Source organism: Pelodiscus sinensis, chromosome 16 (assembly GCF_049634645.1).
Source record: "Pelodiscus sinensis isolate JC-2024 chromosome 16, ASM4963464v1, whole genome shotgun sequence".
NCBI classification, from domain to species: Eukaryota; Metazoa; Chordata; order Testudines; family Trionychidae; genus Pelodiscus; species Pelodiscus sinensis.
This window is the reverse complement of record NC_134726.1, coordinates 22844862-22864226: the sequence shown is the minus strand read 5'-3', so window position 1 is coordinate 22864226 and position 19365 is coordinate 22844862. Positions and strand designations below refer to the sequence as shown.

The 19365-nt window shown below is 43.0% G+C and overlaps 1 protein-coding gene across 3 annotated transcripts in view; it reads right to left on the bottom strand.

The window, feature by feature from the left end:
- The window catches only part of METTL9 (methyltransferase 9, His-X-His N1(pi)-histidine), a 49764-nt gene that overhangs the window by 29730 nt on the left and 669 nt on the right, over positions 1-19365 (bottom strand). For all 3 annotated transcript variants that reach the window (XM_014580763.3, XM_006112804.4, XM_075899483.1), the window contains exons 2-3: positions 12255-12445; positions 10591-10800 (exon numbers count right to left, since the gene is read on the bottom strand). In XM_014580763.3, coding sequence (XP_014436249.2) covers positions 10591-10800; positions 12255-12445 — 401 coding nt within the window. The remainder of the gene's footprint in view (positions 1-10590; positions 10801-12254; positions 12446-19365) is intronic.

Below are 19365 nucleotides of genomic sequence, written 5' to 3'. Positions count from 1 at the left end.
CCGGACCAATGGAGTTTTACTGTAATTTGAAATGTTTCTCCCTAGAGGTGTTCCACTTGAGGTACGAATGTGCCTTTGATCACTTTATTCCCAGCAGCAATGCTTGTTTGGGCCATCCTGATGCCTATATTGAAGGCAAATAGATCTGAGAGACAAACTGCTCTCAGTTTCTTCTCTATTGCAAAAGTCGTATGAACATGAGACTCCAAAGCAGAGGGGAAGGCCAGTGGGTAGTAGAGCAGCCATAGAAACTCACATCTCAAAAAACTCCAGCTGCTATACAGGGTAAGTAACTTATCTGAGTAGTATCCCTGTTTGTGCTCTACTTCATGTGACTCTCAAGCAGTATCTGCTGAAGGAAATGGGAGCTTTGGAACTCAACTTACAACTGTTTGTAGAACTTCAGAATCAATGCTGCACCTGCTCTAGAGGTGTGCAAGGAAATATAAAGTCTTGAGAAGTTGTGAATTGATGCTCATAATGCTATTTTGCATGTTTTCACAATAGGATCATCTTTCAGCAAGGCTAAAAAAAGAATACTGTGATGTGGCAGAGTGACTACTACCCTAGGTAAGCAAGGCACATTAGCAGCTGCATAGCAAAAGAAGATGCATCCAGAAACCCATTTAGCTGTCTTTGACAGAGTAACAAGCCTTCTGGATGAGAGGAAGCAGTAAATGTGGCATATCTTGATATTATTAAGGCTTTTCATATTATTCCCGAAGCCCTCCTCATAAACAACTACACAAACTGGAGAAATGGCCTGTAGTTAGGAAGGAGCAATTATGGAAAATACCTATGAAGGAGATAAATATAATATAATCACAAGATAAATATAATTCAACAATGTAACACTTGCAAAAAAAGAAAACATCATTCTGCGATGCATTAGTAGGAATGTTATAATCCAGACACAAGATAACTCCGCCATGAAGCCTCCAGGGGTTTCATGCCAGTCCCAAGCCTGGGTAAAGGAAGAGGGTTGGTCAGATGAGTGTCAATGCGCTGATTGTAAAACAACAATACGAATGAACTCTTATGTCAGCACGACTAACTGACAAAAGATGCCAGCTCGGATGTCTCTCAGATAAACAAGGTCCATGATACCAATTGAGTGATCGGGTTTGGGTCAATAAATTGGCTACTGAAAGGAAACTACAACACGTATATTATCAATTGGAACGTGAAATGTCCAAACACTGTAGGCAATGGCAAAGTTAGAGCTGCTTCGAAAGGAGATGGACAGATACCAATGTGATATACTTGGACTGGCGGAGATGCATTGGATGGCATCGGGAGAGATGTGCGGGTGTGAAGTCATTTGGTCAGAGAATGAAGCAACACATGAGGCAAGAGTCGGATTCCTTCTTAGCAAAAGAGCTACAGGAGCACTTAGGATACAAACTGGTGAGTGCAAAAATGATGGTAGTGAGATTCGAAGCAAAACCATTCAACATCTTGGTCATTCAGGTGCATGCACCCACGTCAGACAGCATGGAGGAAGAGATTGAGCTATTCTATAAAGATTTGACAAAGACGCTGGAGGAGATATCAAACAGACATATGTTGATCATCGGAGGAGACTGGAATGCGAATGTTGGAATAGATAAAGGTTGGGACAGAGTCATGGGAAGGTTTGGATATGGAGAAAGAAATGAACAAGGCAAAAAACTACTAGAGTTTGCTATGGAGCATGAGATGGTGATCTGCAACATGAGATTCTAAGGACTGTAGAAAGTGGACATGGTGATCGAATGATAGGAAGTCCAAGAATATGATAGATATGATCTTGATAAGAAGAAGATCGGTAACATCAGCACAGCAATGCTGAACTTTCCAAGGAGCGGATATAGACTCAATCACAGTCTAGTGATTGCGAACATCAAGATGAAACTTAAGAGAAAGTATAAGACACAATTTAAGAAACAAAGAGATGTGGCGAGGCGAGGCAAGGAAGAAATAGGGAACGCATACAGAACAGAGCTTGAAGAGAAGATCAGGAATGCAGGCACAGAGAAAGACCTAGATAAGAGAGTCGAAGAGATAGCTACGGCAATAGAAGAGGCAATTGAGCAGATGGTTCTGGAAGAAGAGAAGATCAATAAGAAGTGGATTACACAGGAGACACTGAAGTTGGTCCACGAGAAGAGAGTATTGAAGATCAGAAGGGATGTCTCCGAGAGGGCGGAACAGCAATATAGAGTGAAATGCAACGAGGTAAGGAAAGTGGCCAGAATGGATAAGGCAAAGTGGTTATAGGAGCAGTGTGAAGAGAGAGAGGTATTATGGTGAGTGTAAGATCAGGGAGGTGTACAGTAATTCTTCACTTAACACGTGCCTGCTTACCACATTTTCGCAATAGCACGATTTTTTTTTTTTTTTTTAGGGAACATTTTTCGAACAACACGACCATCCCCGCAATAACACGATTTCCCCGACCAGCCTGCCAGTTGCCGGCAGATGCGCAGGGCTTCCCCTGCCTCCTTGTGTCTGGCGAGGAGAGGTCGCGGGGGAGCAGCGCAGCCAGCTGGGAACCTCCGCTGCTTTGCAAGGAGGCAGGGGAAGCCCCACGCAGCTGCCGGCGACTGGCCAGCTGGGGAAGTGCAGCCGCCGCTGCAAGCCCCCTCCCCTATCCTCCCCTTTCCTTCCCCAGAACCAAACACCTCCCCTCCCTGCTATAACCCAGTCCCCTTTCTCCCCCAACCTTATGTCCCGGTCTCAACAGACACCACTGCTTGAAATGCAACCCCCACCTTTTCCATTATTTTCAATAGGAAAATTGACCCCACATAACACGTTTTCACTTAACATGATCATTTTCTGAAACATATCTATAGTGTTAAATGAGGAATTACTGTATAAAATGATTAGGAATATTAATAGGAAGTGACAACCGAAGCAGATGGCAATCAAAGACGAGAATGATAAGATGATCATGAACAAGAAGAAGGTTGTGCAGCAATGGACAAGATGTTGTACTAATCTGTACAAAGCACAGTTGGACCCAAGTGTCTAAGAGAGACTGATCGAAGAATTGAAAGAGATATCACTGCTGAGCATCGAGAGCGAGACTGATATTTTGAAGGAGGAAGTAGAAAGAGCAGTGAAACAACTACAGAAAAATAAGAACCCTGGAAATGATAAGATCACGGGAGAGATCATCAAATATGATAAAGAAAGTATGATTCAGGAAATATACTGTGGAAAGAAGGGAAGGCACCTAAGGAATGGACAAGAGCTGTGCTAGTGACAATACACAAGAAAGGAAGTGTGTTGGAGTGCAAGAACTATAGAACAATTGCCTTAACTAGTCATCTAGGCAAGAGGCTGATGATACTGAGGGAGAGATTGAGATCGCAGATAGAAGAACATCTAGTGGACGAGCAAGTGGGATTCAGGAAAGATAGAAGTACCATACAGCAGATACTGGCACTAAGACTGATGGCGCAGAAAGCTCAGCAAAAGAACAAGAACATCTACAATTGCTTCGTTCATTTTCAGAAGGCACTTGACAGTACCGATCAGAAAGTGACTTAGATGGTGTTGGAGTCGTACAGAGTGCATAGCAGACTGATATGGATGTTGAAGGATATCAACAATAATGCGGAAGCAGTGGTGAGAACATGCAGAGAATTAGGAAAGTGGTTTAGAACAAGTAGAGGTACAAGACAAGGAGATCCGATATTGCCGAGTATCTTCATCATGCACCTAGAAAGAGCAATGGACAAGATCCAGGAAGAGATAGAAGGGATATCGGTGTGTGCGATGAGAATTAACTTGAGGTTCACGGATGATATAGTTATCGAGGAAGAGAAGCTAGCGAGAACGGTACAGGTGCTAAATGAGGAAGGGAAGCGGTATGGACTGATTATGATATCGATAAAGCGATGACAATGGTATTTGTTGATAAGGAAATACGAAGGAAGATCAGTGTAGATGGGATTAAAGTAGAGAATTTCACATATTTCGGGAGCAACATGACGTATGATCCAGATTGAAAGAAAGAAATAGCGACTAGAATAGTAAAAGCAAGAGCGAGTTTGAAAGTGACAGATAAGATCTGGAAAAGTAAAGTGATTAGCTTAGGAACGAAGCTGAGAGTTTTGAAAAAGTGTGTATTTAGCAGCATGTTGTATGGATGTGAGACATGGGTGATAACAGATTCAAAGAGAAGGATATTGGCGTTTGAGAGGAGTTGTTATAGAAAGATCCTGAGAATAGGATGGATGCAGAAGGTCACCAACAAGGAATTATATAGGAAAATACAGCCGAAAGAGGACCTACTGAAGAAGGTTATAGAATGGAAGTTACAGCTGCACAGCTGCGCAGGCTTGTAATCTACTCGCCATGGGCGAGTAGATTACATTAATTGTTGAGCCCTGGCTATTCAGGCATATCTGCAGAATGAATGACGAGCAAAAAGTTAAGACCCTGGTATTCGGCATAATGGATGGTCCTAATAGGAGAGGCAGACCCCACAAAGAATGAGTAGATGATATAGTAGACTGGTACAGAGCTAGTCTATAGAAACTAAGCCACACCGCACTGGACAGGGAAAGACAGAAGGAAATAGTGAGGGAGGCAACAGGTGCTGAGCCCGTGGTTGTTGATGATGATCAGGGCTCGCCGAACTGCGGCGAGCCCCGCTCGCTAACCACACTGTCCGGCGTTCTGCGAGTAGATTGCATTATTTGTCGAGCCCTGATGATGATGATGATGATGATGAGACACAAGATATAATTCTTCCACTCTACTTTCATGGAATACTAGAACTGGAAGGGACGTCAAGAGGTCATCGAGTCCAGTCCCCTGCCCTCATGGCAGGACCCAGTATCATCTGACCATCCCTGATAAATGTCTATCTAACCTGGTCTTATATATCTCCAGAGATGGATTTTCCACAACCTACCTAAGCAGTTTATTCCAGTGTTTAACCACCCTGACAGTTAGGAAGTTTTTGCACTGATACAGCCTCAACTCAGTATTATATTCAGTTCTTGTCACCACTTTTCAATAAAGATGAGGACAAATTGGGTAAAATCCAGAGAAGAACAAAACATTATTAAAGGTCTAGGAAACATAACTTCTGACCAGGACTAGATTTCCAGTTACGTTTGTAGGCACATGTTTAGGGGTGCCTAGAAGTGGGTTAAAAGTTTCATTTTTGAAGGAAAAACCATGAAGGTCAGCTATAGTCAGGGTGGATGCTGAAGATTCTGTGCCTAGGAGTGTGTAAGATGTAAATTTGGTACTGCCTATGAGGACAGATTGAAAAAATTGGGTTTGTTTAGTCTAGAGAAGAGAAGACAGGATGGGGAGAGAGACAAGATAACAGTTTTCAAGTACATAAAAGGTTGTTACAAGGTGGAGAATGGAAAAAAAAAATGTTCTCCTTATCCTGTGAGGACAGGACAAAAAGCAATGGTCTTAAGTTACAGCAAGGAAGGTTTGGATATTAGGAAAAACCTTCTTACTGGACAGTTAAGTACTGGAACAAACTACTGTACCCAGAGACTCTGTAGAATCTTTGTCATTGGAGCTTTTTACCAACAGGTTAACAAATATCTGTCAGGAATGATCTAATTATTACTTAGCCCTGTCTTGAGTGCAGAGGGCTGGGCTAGATGACATAACTCAGGTCCCTTTGGGTGCATTTACACTGAACCGTAACTCAAAATAAGATATGTAATTTACGTAGCATCCAAATAAGATATGCAATTTGAGCTATTTCGAAATAGGGCCAAATGTTGAAATAAAGTGCTACACAGCAACAAATTTTGAAATAAAGTGCTATTCCGAAATGTCCCTTACTCCTCATAGAATGAGGATTACTGGGACATCGGAATAGCGAGCCCGAAATAATGGGCTTGCTGTTAAGATGCAGGATAGCTGTTTTGGGATACTCTGATATCCCGAAATAGCATTGCAGTGTAGATGTAGTCCTTTGGTCCTAAAATGCTATGATCATTCTGCCCTGGGCCTTGGCATTTATAAAACAGAAATCAGTATTTCTCCATGGTGCTCCCCAGCAAGGTTGACCACTGTGGTAGGTTTACAACAAATAGAGGAAGGTCTAGAAAGGGCCACAATGCTAGGATCATGAACCCTGGAGCTGCTTCTATGGGTGGTAAAAGTGGCACACTGTTGCATTCTTTATATTATGTCTGTACTTTTTATACTTTTGTAAGAACCTATTACTTATGAACAGGGCTCGACAAATAATGTAATCTACTCGCCCAGGGCGAGTAGATTATGACCCGGAAGAGCCGGCGCAGAGTGATCTGTGCATGCGCAGAACGGCGCGAAACCACGCGGCTGGCGAGCGGGGCACGCCGCCACATGGCGAGCCCTGCTTATGAAAATGCATGGTTTTTATATATACCGTGCATACATTGCAGATTCTTTGTGAACAGTTAACATTTTTATTTCTCAAGGTATGACAGTACATAAAACCAAAAAATAACTTAAAAATCAATACAAAATTGCTAACAGTGATTGTAAAAAATACAACTGAAAAAATTCCAAAATTTACATATGATGTAGTAAAAGCAAGGGAGGGAGAGGGAAAAGGCATATGGTGGGATCTGGTGGTAGTATTGGCACACGAGAATGTGGGGGCACTCAAGAGTTGCCAGGTGTCCGGTATTCACCCAGACAGTCCGGTATTTGTGGGCTCCGTCTGGTTAAAAAATAAAAACAAAAACAAAAAAACCAAACACACACCCAGGAAATACCAGACATGTGAAATGTCCGGTATTTCCTGTTTCCCTCGGACGGAAGCCCAGCAGGGACTATTTTCCCCTGCCATATCTGGCAGGGACGGGGGAGTGAAGAGCGCTGCAGAGTCGTAGTGAAGAGCGGCAGAAGGGGGCAGTTGCCGGGTGCCACACTGGGGGGCGGGGGGGGAGCAGAGTGCATGTTGCTCTGGCCCACGTGACCAGCAGAGACTTGGGAGCTGGCCACGTGATGCCTCCCTCTACACAATGTGAGCCGAGGCAGCCGGGCCAGATGGCAGGAGCAGCGACTTTAAAAGTAAGAATAACTTACCTGGCCCTCCAGTTCCTCTGGTAACTGGCTCTGTGGGGGGGACAGGGGAAGGGAAGGGAGAGGGAGAGCTTTGATTGGGACGGGGCACTCCTGGCGTTGGGGATGCCTGGCTCAGGGGTGAGTGCATTGGGATGGAGGAGGCACGCTAGGGGAGCCTGGCTCTAGGGGAGGGGTGGGTGCATTGGGGGTTAGTGTGTGGCTCCAAACTCGAGGGAGTGGTGCAACTTTTGCTTAACAGCGTTAGTCTCCCCCCTTTTCCTCCCCCCCCCCCCCGACAGAATTTTTTCCTGGTGGGTTTGTTTTTTTTTGGGGGGGGGGGGGAGAAAGATGTTTGATATTTTTTGTTAAACCATCTGGCAACCCTAGGGCACTCCTGTTCACAGGCAAGTGAATGACTTTGTGTCCTTCTGGTTTTTAAATGTTGGGGCTCTAAGCTGCCAGGTGCATGAGATGGCTTGAACATGCAGAGTTCCCACACCATGTCATTTTAGCTGCCTGTGCTGGGGCTGAGGAGGGGAATGGCCTCTAGGAACATAGCTGTATGGCTATAGCAGAGAACATCTGATGTATTCTCAGGACCCTATGTTACCCAGTGGCAGAATTTGTAACCCTGTGAAAAGCCATTAGGAATTACGTGGCTATATTATCCCTAACAAATTTCTTTTCCAGCATAAATCCCTGTAAGAGGGTTATATCCTTCAGCATGGAGCAATAGCCTTACGGTCTTTAAGGACATGCAATGTTTGTGCCTACGTATACCTCATGTAAACTAATAAGTCACAAACTGGAATTTTGCAGAAATAAACAGTACCATTTGATTGTGCTGCATAGTTGGTTGGAGGGGGGAGAGGAGAGGTGTGCATGATCAGTGGGCAGCAGACATGTGGGGAAGGAGAAAGGAATTAGTATATGAACAAATGCCCTCTGTGGTATGGGTTTGCAAACAGCTGATAGTTGGGACTTTGGTATGATGTAGAAGATGACTTTCCAGTCAGTCCACACTTCATTTTGAAAATGTATTTGAAGGCAGACTGAAAGGGAACCATACTGGGGAAGAGAGGGAGGGAAGGTAAGTGACAGAAACCAGAGTCTGAAAAAGGCTCTTAACTCACATTCACCCAAAATGGCAGCAGTCCTGGGTCACCCACAAAAAGTAAGTATTGCATAATAATCAATAGTAAAAACAGAAAATAGATACGTGCCAAGATCTTCCTCTGGTGTTTCGGGCTGGCTACCTACATGACCACCTTCTGGATTCTGACTTCTGAAGTGAGTCTCCATTACGGCACTGGGCTCTGAAGTGACATGACAACTAAAAATTTCGTCCTGCTCCTTAAAAAACAGATAGATTGAAGAGACAGCAATGGATTTTTTTCTGTGTTTGTAACATTTGCTTCAGCTGTTTTCATTGCCATATAAAAACTATTCTGGTCATGACACTTTTCAGCCATCTGTTTGGCGATCTTGTTGAAGAGTTTCTTATTGATGTGGCTTGCCACAAGAGCTACTTGCACTGTTGCTTGTCCCCAAAGAGTGAGGAGAACAAGGCCTACAAGCAGCTGCTCAAGGAATGTTATATTAATACTGATATATTTGAATCCTGCAGCAAAAGGGCAAATTCTGGCGTTAGGCAAGTTTTATAAACAGAGGAGATTAATTTGACTACAGAACAGTGAAGGGCACACAGGTAAATAGGCAGGTTGCCCATGAACGCCTCCAAAGCAGTGGGATGACAGTTGGAGGACTGTCAAAGTAGTCACAGCAGCATGTTGTCCACTCAACAGTCCGCACTAACTCAATTCACAATGAACTTTGTACACTTAGAAAGAGGACTGCAGAATTCACACCACATTGGGAGATAGTATTAGGGATGTTAAATATCAGTTAACTGAATAGCTGAGGGACCTCATGAATTCTTATCAGTTAATCAACTATTCTACAGGCCCTGGGGGCGAGGCTAATAGCCAGTGCACTCTGGCCTCATTCCCAAGGAGCCCCCTCTGCCACTCCATGCTGCGGCCTCTGTATCAGAGGCAGCAGCATGGGGTGCCAGGCAGAAGCTGGTCTATGAGGGGAGCCAGTTTAAAAAACCAGCTCCCCTCATGGACCAGCTGCCTGTCACCCTGTGCTGCTGCCTCTGATAAAGAGGCAGGAGTGTGGGGTGGCAGCAGCCCCTGTCTAAGAGGAGTCTGAGCTCCTAGACATTGTGCGAGCCAGAACTGAAACGGGCTGCCTGCCTGCCCTGTTCCTAATATACTTTAAGTGTAGAGCCGCAACAGGGGTAGGTCCTGGACCCATCACAAGCCAGAACTGAGCTAGGCTGTTGGCCAGCCTGCTAAAAAATGTACTGGCAAGGAGGGCTGGGGGGAGGGGGAGGAAATGCAAGTAGTCTATAATATTAACCTATAATCTTTATGCTTATCTGTTAATCAATCAATTATACTATTACATCCCTAGTTAGTATGCATTTGCACCTTTTGCATACAAGCTTTTTCAATCCACACTAACTCGAGTTAGTACAAACTAAAATCTGAGTGTAGACAAGCCTGACAATATTCTCTGTCCACTTCACATAAACAAGACACAATTAACATTCTCCCAGTCAACCACTGGACAGCTCTATACACCCCACCACACAAACATCTGAGTTTGAACATTCCTAGGAATTACTAAATAATTAAAAAAAGTTACAGAAATACGAAATCCTGGTTTTAAACTCAGTACAGTACACTTTGGAGAAAGAGCAAAGCTCAAGTGTCAGTTCAAGACTAGCCACTCCTTTTAACCCCTCTCAGGCTCAGCGTGCCACCCCTCAGGTGTTATTTGTATTGATCTGTTCTGGAGTGGAACTTAAACACATCTCTCATCCTTTAGACTGGGTTCTGGGATACAGTCCCTTGTGCACACACATTACTCAGCAGGACCAACTGGATTTGGTTACCTGCAAGATTGCCTTACAAGAACAGTGATCAGTGTCTGAATACAGTGCCACAAATCAACATTTTGAAAACAAAATAGTGTATAATTTCTGCAGTAGTATCAAAGCACCACAACAAAAGCAAACACAGCATAAGTAAGTCTACATACATAAGTCGCACCTCAAGTTTAGATGTGCCTCACTTACCCAGACACTTCCACTTCGCAAAATTGAGGTTTCGTCTGTTTCCCTGAAATCCCTGTCTCTCATGTCTCAGAGCTGTCCAATTATCAGATCCAAAGCTCTTTGCTAGTATCTCTCTCTCGAACCTCTTTCTGTTTGTCACCTTGTATCTCTGATGCACCCTGTCACGGGGGCAGGACAGACTTCTAAGCTGTTGTTCTCTGCACTGTCTTCAATATTGATAAATGGGGGGGGGGATCAAAAGTGTTTCTCTGCTTTCCTGTCTTTGTGCAGGCCAGTTCATGCCTGAACTACCATCCCCTGAAATCTTATAGTAATAATAAAATAGACAGAGCACATATAACATTCATAAAATGTAACGGGCAGTTACTCCATCCTTCATATCAACTATTATAATCAAATCAACTTATGTAGTACAGTACCTGTACTTCTTTTTCTGAAGCTGCCATATCATAGTTTCAGATAACTCAGTGGCATAGATTTCTTCAAAGTGAGGACTCATGACTTTTGTGACTTCTCCATCTCCAGCCCCTAAATCGAGAAGTCTATGGGATTTCCACTCTGGGTTTATTTTGAGTAGTCTCTGAAATTGTTCTGATGAAAACACAAACATTGAGCCTCTTCCCAGCAACCTGAAATGTAAAGATGGCAGTGTCTGTTTTTGTGCAAACAAATAGGGAAGACTTTAAATTCTGGATGCATCTGTCACACACTGTAAATTATTTCAAACATGTAACAACTAAGGTCCCTGCTCAGAGGGATTTACAATCTAATGTAGACAAATGAAATACACAGGTTGAAAGATCACATACACATTTGCACACAGACAGCGTTGGTGTTGGCTTTACGAGGAAATTTGAAGGGAAAGGGCAAGGGCAAGTCATCTGATTCCTAGAAAGAGGGATGCAGTTCTAAGAGAAGGAGATCACACACACAAAAAAGAGACAAAGCCAAGAGTGTGAAGAGGAGAAAAGGCCCAAATCCTGCCGTCTGTACTTGCATGAGCCATCTCTGACTTCAACAGGTAATTGACCTGATGGTGAGCACAGTAAGCAGGATCTGACCATCAAAGACCAGATAAGAGGCAATAGGAAGTGAAGGCAGAGATGTAAGTAGGCACAAACCATGGGGAATTTGATATGGAACTGGAAAGCAAATTATTAAGGAATTGGCTGCAGGCAAAAATGAGATCTCCACCTGTTACTTTTTGAAGACCATATACTGTAATATTACAGAAGGTGAAAGAATTAGGACAGCAGGCAGGAGAAGAAAGAATTGGTCAGTAACAGAAGCAAGGGGGATAAAGATTATTTCAGTCTACTTGAGGTATGAAGTCAAACTTAAGACAGACAATGACTAGTACAAATACACTATATCAGCAAAGAAATTTATGATCAAAAGCAAAGACAGGGAAAGTTAAGAGAATAAGCAGTAAGGATATGAAAAAGGATGACGGGTGGAAAAAAAGAGAGTCACCTAAGAAAGGTAGAATTTATTAGAAATGAATGAAAATTGAATGAAGTGATAGAGAAAAAAAAACCATCTTCAACTAGGATAGAGACCATCATACATGCTCTAGAGAAGGATAGGTAAGTAAAGTAAATTGTGAAAAAAATGTGTGTGTGTGGGGGGGGGGAGAATAACTCCTGAAACACAAGGAAGGCACTCTGATATATTTGAGAGGGAGCTGAGATAAGGAATAACCTTTATGTTCTAATTTAGAGTCCCATGATCTTCTTTTGTCAATATTTTTTTAACCCAGAGATGAGATACTTTATCATTTAAAAAAAGGGACAGCAGAGTTTTTTTTGTTTTGCTTAAATATTTACATTTTTTCTCTTATCACAATCTAACTGAAATTGGAAAATGTCACTGAATATATAGATCAAGTGGTTTACATAAAGGTAGTTTAGATGCATTTGATAGAATGAAGAAAACAAAGCTAAGTATACCTTGAAAAAGACTGATTACTCTCTGCATGGCAGGGCATCAAGTGGCAGGACTGAGCACCTGAAAATCCACATCCAGAGTTGTCTTATCCTATCTCAGTTTACAAAAAACTGAACTAGTATCACCTTTCACTTACCCATTGATTGATGTTCTAGACATAAACAGGCTAAAAACTGAGAACACGAAAGAATGATAGAGCTGGATAAAGAGCCAGCCTGATTTCTCAATGCTGTTGTTTAAGAAGATCTGCGTTCCCTGGTCAAGGTAACTCTGGACAAAGATAGGCTGAAGGGATTCACACAACTGCTCTGTGTTGCACATGTACCACTATAGGGAAAGAAAGGAACAACATTTTAAAACTTAAGCAATAAACAATAGTTTAAAAAATAATGAAATGTATACTAGACCAATATTTGCTTTACAAATACATTTCAGAATTCTATGTGCTCTAATAAAGTCATGATTAATTTAGGTTTGGATTGTAATCAAATGAAATCAGACTAATCCTGAAGAAATAATGTTTTAAAACCATGATTTCCATAGTATTCTGGATAGTTATTTCACAAAGCATTGTCTATTAAAAATTGCTCAATAATTATATTACACTAAATAAATAAAGTATCTAATCTATACTGCAAGCCAATACCCTTCCTCCCTTCATTGACTCTGTAGATTACCTTTGAACACACATTGCAAAACTTACAGACCATGTTTCCTGCTACTCTACTATCAACAAGTTGGTCCACAAATCTTGCTACATGGCTATTGCTATACAGGCAGTCCCCGAGTTACGTACAAGATAGGGACTGTAGGTTTGTTCTTAAGCTGAATTTGTATGTAAGTCGGAACTGGCGTCCAGATTCAGCCGCTGCTGAAACTGACCAGCGGCTGACTACAGGAAGCCCGAGGCAGAGTTGCTCTGCCCTGGGCTTCCTGGAATCAACCACTGATCAGTTTCAACAGCGGCTGAATGTGGACGCCTGAGACAGAGCAGCTAGGGCACTGCTGGGTAGGTCCCCGCAGCGCCGCACCTCAGCGCTGCAGGGACCAACGCGGCAGCACCCCAGCTGCTCTACCCCAGGTGTCCCCAAGTCAGCCGCTGCTGAAACTGATCAGCGGCTGATTCCAGGAAGCCCTGGGCAGAGCAACTCTGCCTCGGGCTTCCTGTAGTCAGCCGCTGGTCAATTTCAGCAGCGGCTGACTTGGGGAGGCCTGGGGCAGAGCTGCTGGGGTGCTGCCGCGTTGGTCCAGTAGTGCCGAGGAGAGGCGCTGTGGGACCAACCTGGCAGTGCCCCAGCTGCTCTACCCCAGGCAGCGAGAAAAGCCTGGTCTGCGGGGGGGGGGGGGGACGCACTAGCTGGGGCACAGACCAGGAAGACGCGGGTGGCAGGACCGGGAGCTCCCCCCAGCAGACCAGGGAAATGGGGAGCAAAGCCTCGGAGGAGGCTGGCCGCGGGACAACCGCGGCGCATCTGGGCTGTCCCTCTGCCCGTGTGCTCCGGGGCTTTGCTCCGCGTCTCCCTGGTCTGCTGGGGGGAGCTCCCCCCCAGCAGACCAGGGAGACGCAGAGCAGCTTTTCTCGCCCCGGAGGACGCGGGCAGCGGGATCATGGCGCATCTGGGCGTCCCGCTGCTCACGTCCTCTGGGGCGAGAAAAGCCCCGTTCGTAAGTCGGATCCGCGTAATTTGGGGACTGCCTGTACTATACTAGTGATGTGAAAGTGTAATCATCTACCCAGTTAACTGATGAGCCTGGGCTCATCAGCTAACCTTTACAGTTACATATAGCCCCTCTTCCCCCCCAGCACTGCTACCTATGTATCTATTTCTATTTGCAACCAGGAAAATGATCTCTGCCTGTTTCAGGAAGGCTCTAGGGATGTTAGATAGTGTATAACTGAACAGTCATATAACTGCAAGAAATTTTAGCAGTAAGACAACTATTTGATAGTCCCCAGGGGCGGGGCCAGCAGCCAGTGGCTCCTACCTCACTCCCAAGGAGCCCCTTGCCATCTTGCACTGCTACCTCTGTATCAAGTGCTACCTCTCTATCAGCTTCCCAAGTGAACTGGCTCCTGCCTGTCGACCCATGCTACTGCCTCCAATACAGAGGCAGCAGCACAGGGTGGCAACAGCCCCTGTCCGTGGGGAGCTCGGACCCCCTGCGGACAGGAGCTGCTTCTGTAGAGCAGCTTCTGTCTGTGACGGGTCCGGGCCCCCAGACAGAGACTGCTTTGTAGCAGCCTCTCCTGCCCTACTCCCCTGCACTCCTGCCTTTAATAGAGGCAGTGGCAGGGGGACAGGTGGCACCACAGAGCCAGTTCTGGGGTTAGCCAGCTCATACAGTCAGTGTCCATGAAGAATAATCTTTGCTCGTTTGATTCAATCATCGAAGTTGAGGATACTTTTCCCGTCATCTGCATCATCAAGAAGATTGTTTACTAAGCTCAAATTAGGGATGTGGCTTACCAGTTCATCAGTGGGGGCTGGAGCAACTCCCCACCTGCTGCAGTCAGGAGATGGAACAGCCACTGTTGGTGGTAGACCCAGCCCAAGCATGCTTGGGATGCTGTTCCAGCCTGGCTGGTCCAGAATGGCCCTTCCTGCCCACACCATCCTTAATCAGATATTACATTTCTAGTTCCAAACATTTATATCAGTGCTGCACCACTGGGGCGGGGGGGAGGGGAAGCATAGCCATAGCTCAAATTAGGCCTTCAGGGTGTCACTGAAGGCCTAATTTGAAGACTGCTTAATCTCAGAGATGTAGAAAGGTAATTTAGCATGCAGAATCTTTACTACTGTTGATAATGCAGGAGAAGGAAAGAGCCTAGCTTGATTTCCAGAGTTCAGGCTGAATCTGCAGAAATCAACAATTAGGAATGGTATCTTTTGACTTGTAAACTCAGCAATTTTGATACAGAAGCCACTGAGACACAAACATGATACCATTTTTATGACCAAAAACACACTGTAATATCCCAGCACATACTTATGTTTTGCTTACCACCTCTGCTGTGGTGAAATTATAGGGTACTGATATGCACGCCTGTCTATAGCAAAAATAAAACCATGTTGGGTATCATAACAACTAACTTAAAAAAAAGGGGGAGATTGCAAATTCAATGCAGAAGTTATTTTATGATTTGTTTTATCATGGTGCTTAAAAGATGTATCATGAATGAAAACACCACTGTGTTAGACAATGTACAAACAGAACAAAGAGACAGTTCCTGCCCCAAAGATCTTACAAACCATGCTGCAAAGTTTGCTAAAGCTTTGAATTACCCAAATTGTAATTCAACTGTCAGGGCAACCATGTTGCAACAGAAATATACAATGAGAGTGCATCTGTAGTATAGATGGGGCTTTGCAAGGCTTTTGTTTAAAAAAACTTTAAAAGCTGAAATATAAATAGGGTCTTACAAAACCCCCACATAGGAACACAAATTGATGATGATTAGGAAGATGGCTAGCAGGGACAGCTGTCATTGATCAAAAACAACAAAACAAAAAACTGTCCTAAACCTAAAATCATGCAGGTAGCAATGCTATGCAAAAGCACATACTTATTGTGTCTTACTTCTCCATTTGTTTGTTACAGTCACTTGCTGGGAGAGGAACTGTCTCTTCATGTATGTTTGCACAGCGTTTAGCACAATAGGACCTCTAGGCACTACTGCAATACAAATAATGATACAGGATTTATGTTTCAATATCCTGCTGGCTGACAATAACAATGCCAGCAAGCAGAGGGGAGCAGACAGCTGCAACAGGGCAAATAGTCTAGTCCAGCTTCTGTGATTTTGGGTCTTTTCACACAGACGCAAATTCTACACTAGTTTCAAAACAGTCCATAAGCTAGGTATTGTTCTAGTAGAATTATGTTTCAAAAAGCTCTTTCAAATATGTTTACAGGTAGCATGGTTTGAAGCTCCATTTCTTATCAACCCATGAGGCTTTTTTTCCCCTCCTTTAAAGTTTTCTGCTGTGGATTCTACCACTGCTAGTAACGGTGAGTGCTCTAGTGTAAAAAAATTGTTTGCAGACAACAGCTTTTTAACCCCTACCTGCTAAACCCGCCTTCAACAAATTAGAAGGCAATGGTTAAAACCATTATTTTGACTGTAGTAACATAGAAAAATGTAAGTGTGTCCCTTTCAGTATCAACTGTAAAGAAGGAAAGAATCATTCTACAATATTTTTTGCAAAATTATGTTTCTATTATTTTTATCTTTTTCCTGTCTATAGAAATGTTACTTTGCTGGCTGTTATGCAGGGGGGAGGAGAGGTGTTGTGCAGAAGCACGCTCCATGGTCCTCCAAATAAATGTGATACTGGGGCGGCCAGTTGCCCCAGCCTTCCTTCCCCGTGCTCCAGCCAGCCTGTTGGGGAAGACTGGGGCTGATTTCCCCCCTTCACTGCCCCCTCTCCCTGAGCGAGGCTGGGGTTGGGCTGGGCCGGGGCAGCCACCAGCGCCTCCTAAGGCTCGCGCTCTCTCTCTCGGCCACCAAGTTAGGTGATGGAGAGATCTAGCATATCACAACAGACATATTACTGCACACAACAGAACATGGAAATCCTTCTTGTATGTTTCAAGCTTTTTAGCATTATTCTAAATAAAAAAGGTATACAGAGATGATGTGAAATATGATTCAATAAAATCTATAACTCTCCATTTTAACCAGCTCCATAAAGGGATCAACCATAGACAGCTTGAGAGAATATGACTGCAGCTGACAGCAAACTTTCACATAAAGGTCTTAACAGAGCTACTACCTTGAACAATTATCCAACATCTGAACCCAAAAATTCAGATGTAAAAGCAAAGTTTAAATACCATCAACTTATAACACAGAGACACTACAGTTCAAATCACCTTTGATCTGTAAGAGAAAAATAAAGCATCAGAAACCAACAATTTGGCTATTTTAGATTTAAAAAAAAAAGTTCAGTTCCTTAAGACATCCAGCTAAGGAAATATTTCAATATGAGTGGAAACACAGTACATCATTATGCAAGTTTCTAGCAAAGCTCTGAAAAAAATGAATGATTTTTTTAAAACTGCTTGTAAATGAGCAAAAATGTCAGCTGAGTTCCACCTTGGACCAAGTTTTTGCACATTTCTAAAAACTAAAAAACAAACAAACAAGAAAACACCCCACATTGGAATGAAAAAAAAATCCAGTTACTACAATTACCAAAACAAGCTTTCAAAACTCTCTACTATTATTATTGCCAAAATTTGTTAACCAGTGTTTAATGAAAAAATTAAAAAAAACAAACAAACAAAATACACCAGATCATTCAGTTAACTACTTTCCCTAAGAATGAAAAACCAAAGAGTATAATTTAAAGTAAGGCCATGTCTACACTAGCATTGATATCAGCAAAACTTTGTCGCTGTGTACAATCCTGAACAACATGTTTTGACGACATAAGCATAGCACTATGTAACAGGAGACACCCTCCCACCAACATAGCTAGCTACTCATCGGCAGAGCACTGCACATAATTTTGTATCCATATCTGCATTTGTAGCTGCAAAAATGAGTCATGGATATCCACGTCCATATCCATATCTGCAGATACAGACACCCATAGATATAAAGCAGATATAAAGCAGACTTGCAGGGGCCTACTCATTAAGCTGGTTTTATCATCGCGAGAGAGCTCTCTCCCATTGGCAAAGTGAAGCTACAGGAGCACTTCCTTCTACAGCAGCACAGCTGTATTGGTACAGCTGTAAAATTGTAAACATAGACATAGCCTTATATAGAAATTAGAACCTCGTCATGCAGCATTTATTCATGCAAGTAATCCCATGGATATTAATTAGCTTTTATTCATAATAAATTACTCCAGGAGGTTCCCTTACACCCTCAATAAATCCATGCTAAATCCTAAAACCAAGACCAAAAATTAGAGATGGAAGCAATCCATTAGTTCATTCAATCCATCTACTTGCAAATAACAAATTGTTCCGTATAATACATGTTCTGGATTTTATGGAGCTTCCAAAGTCTCCTTTATTCTACTGTCAAAAGGTTGTTGGGTTTTTTTTGTTTTTTTATACTCAGCCTATATTTTATCCCTCGGTCTCATCCCATCACTCAGACTCCTAAATAACACAGATTCTGCAAAACTTCTGTGTCCACATCAATGGAATGGACTTGCAGGATCAATGCCTACGTAATTAATCTCCCTCCTCTGCATTTGTACCCTTCAAGTACTTATACACTATATTTCCACCAGTAAATCAAGCTATGTATACCTTACTCAGTTTCTCCTCAATAAGTCAATTCCTTCAGCACAAAGGTAATTTGGATGAAATTCAGCACAATGATAATTTGGATTTCTCTTTCTTGAACTCCCTCTAAGTTTTCAGTATATTTCAGGTGCAGTCACCTCACACAAAAGCTGAATTGAAAAGTTATTTCCCCTTTTTCTTTCAGAAAGTGACCAACCCATATGCAGCCCAAAAAAATCACATGAAGCTTCCACTGTAGTCATATCTTATTGCAAACTCACATCTAGTTTGTTGTCCACCTTTAAGTTTTTCTAAACTTTGCTGTTTCAGTTTCTCACTCTCACTATATATTTTATCAGATTATTCCCCCCCCCCCACACACACACATATATTATTTTGCAATTTTCTGTCTTTGCGCTAGCAACCCTACTAAAGTTAGCACCCTCTGCAACTGTCATTAAGGTTCTGTTTACTCCCTCATCTAGAAAGACATGAAATAAAGATCCTAACATGAATCATAACCAGGAATCCCAGAACTTCAGGACTGGAAGGGACCTCAAGAAGTCATGATGTCCAGCCCCCCTGCACTGAGGTAGGATTTCTAGAACCCTTTAGTCACCTTACTGCAACTTGAGACTTTATTTATTGTTACAATTTATTTTCCATCTTTGAGCTAATCTCCAATCCATATGTTCCTATCTGAGATCATTTTAATTAATATGGAAGTGCACCGTACAGCTTAGTAAAAGCCACATATATTGCGCTAAAATTTCTCCTCGCTCTGTGCTGTTTTTGTCAACTTATGTACTGTATTAAAATGTCCTAAATAACTTTGACACAGAAAACAAACGCAAACTTCCTAGTCAATAAAAATCAGCTATCCACTCCCTTTGTTTCACTCAAGCAGACATTTGCCTGGACTCCCTGGGTCTCTCTCACTCCACTTCTTGTACTCTGTGCCCCACAGATCCTACCTTGTGAGCTTCCCTTGCTCAGTG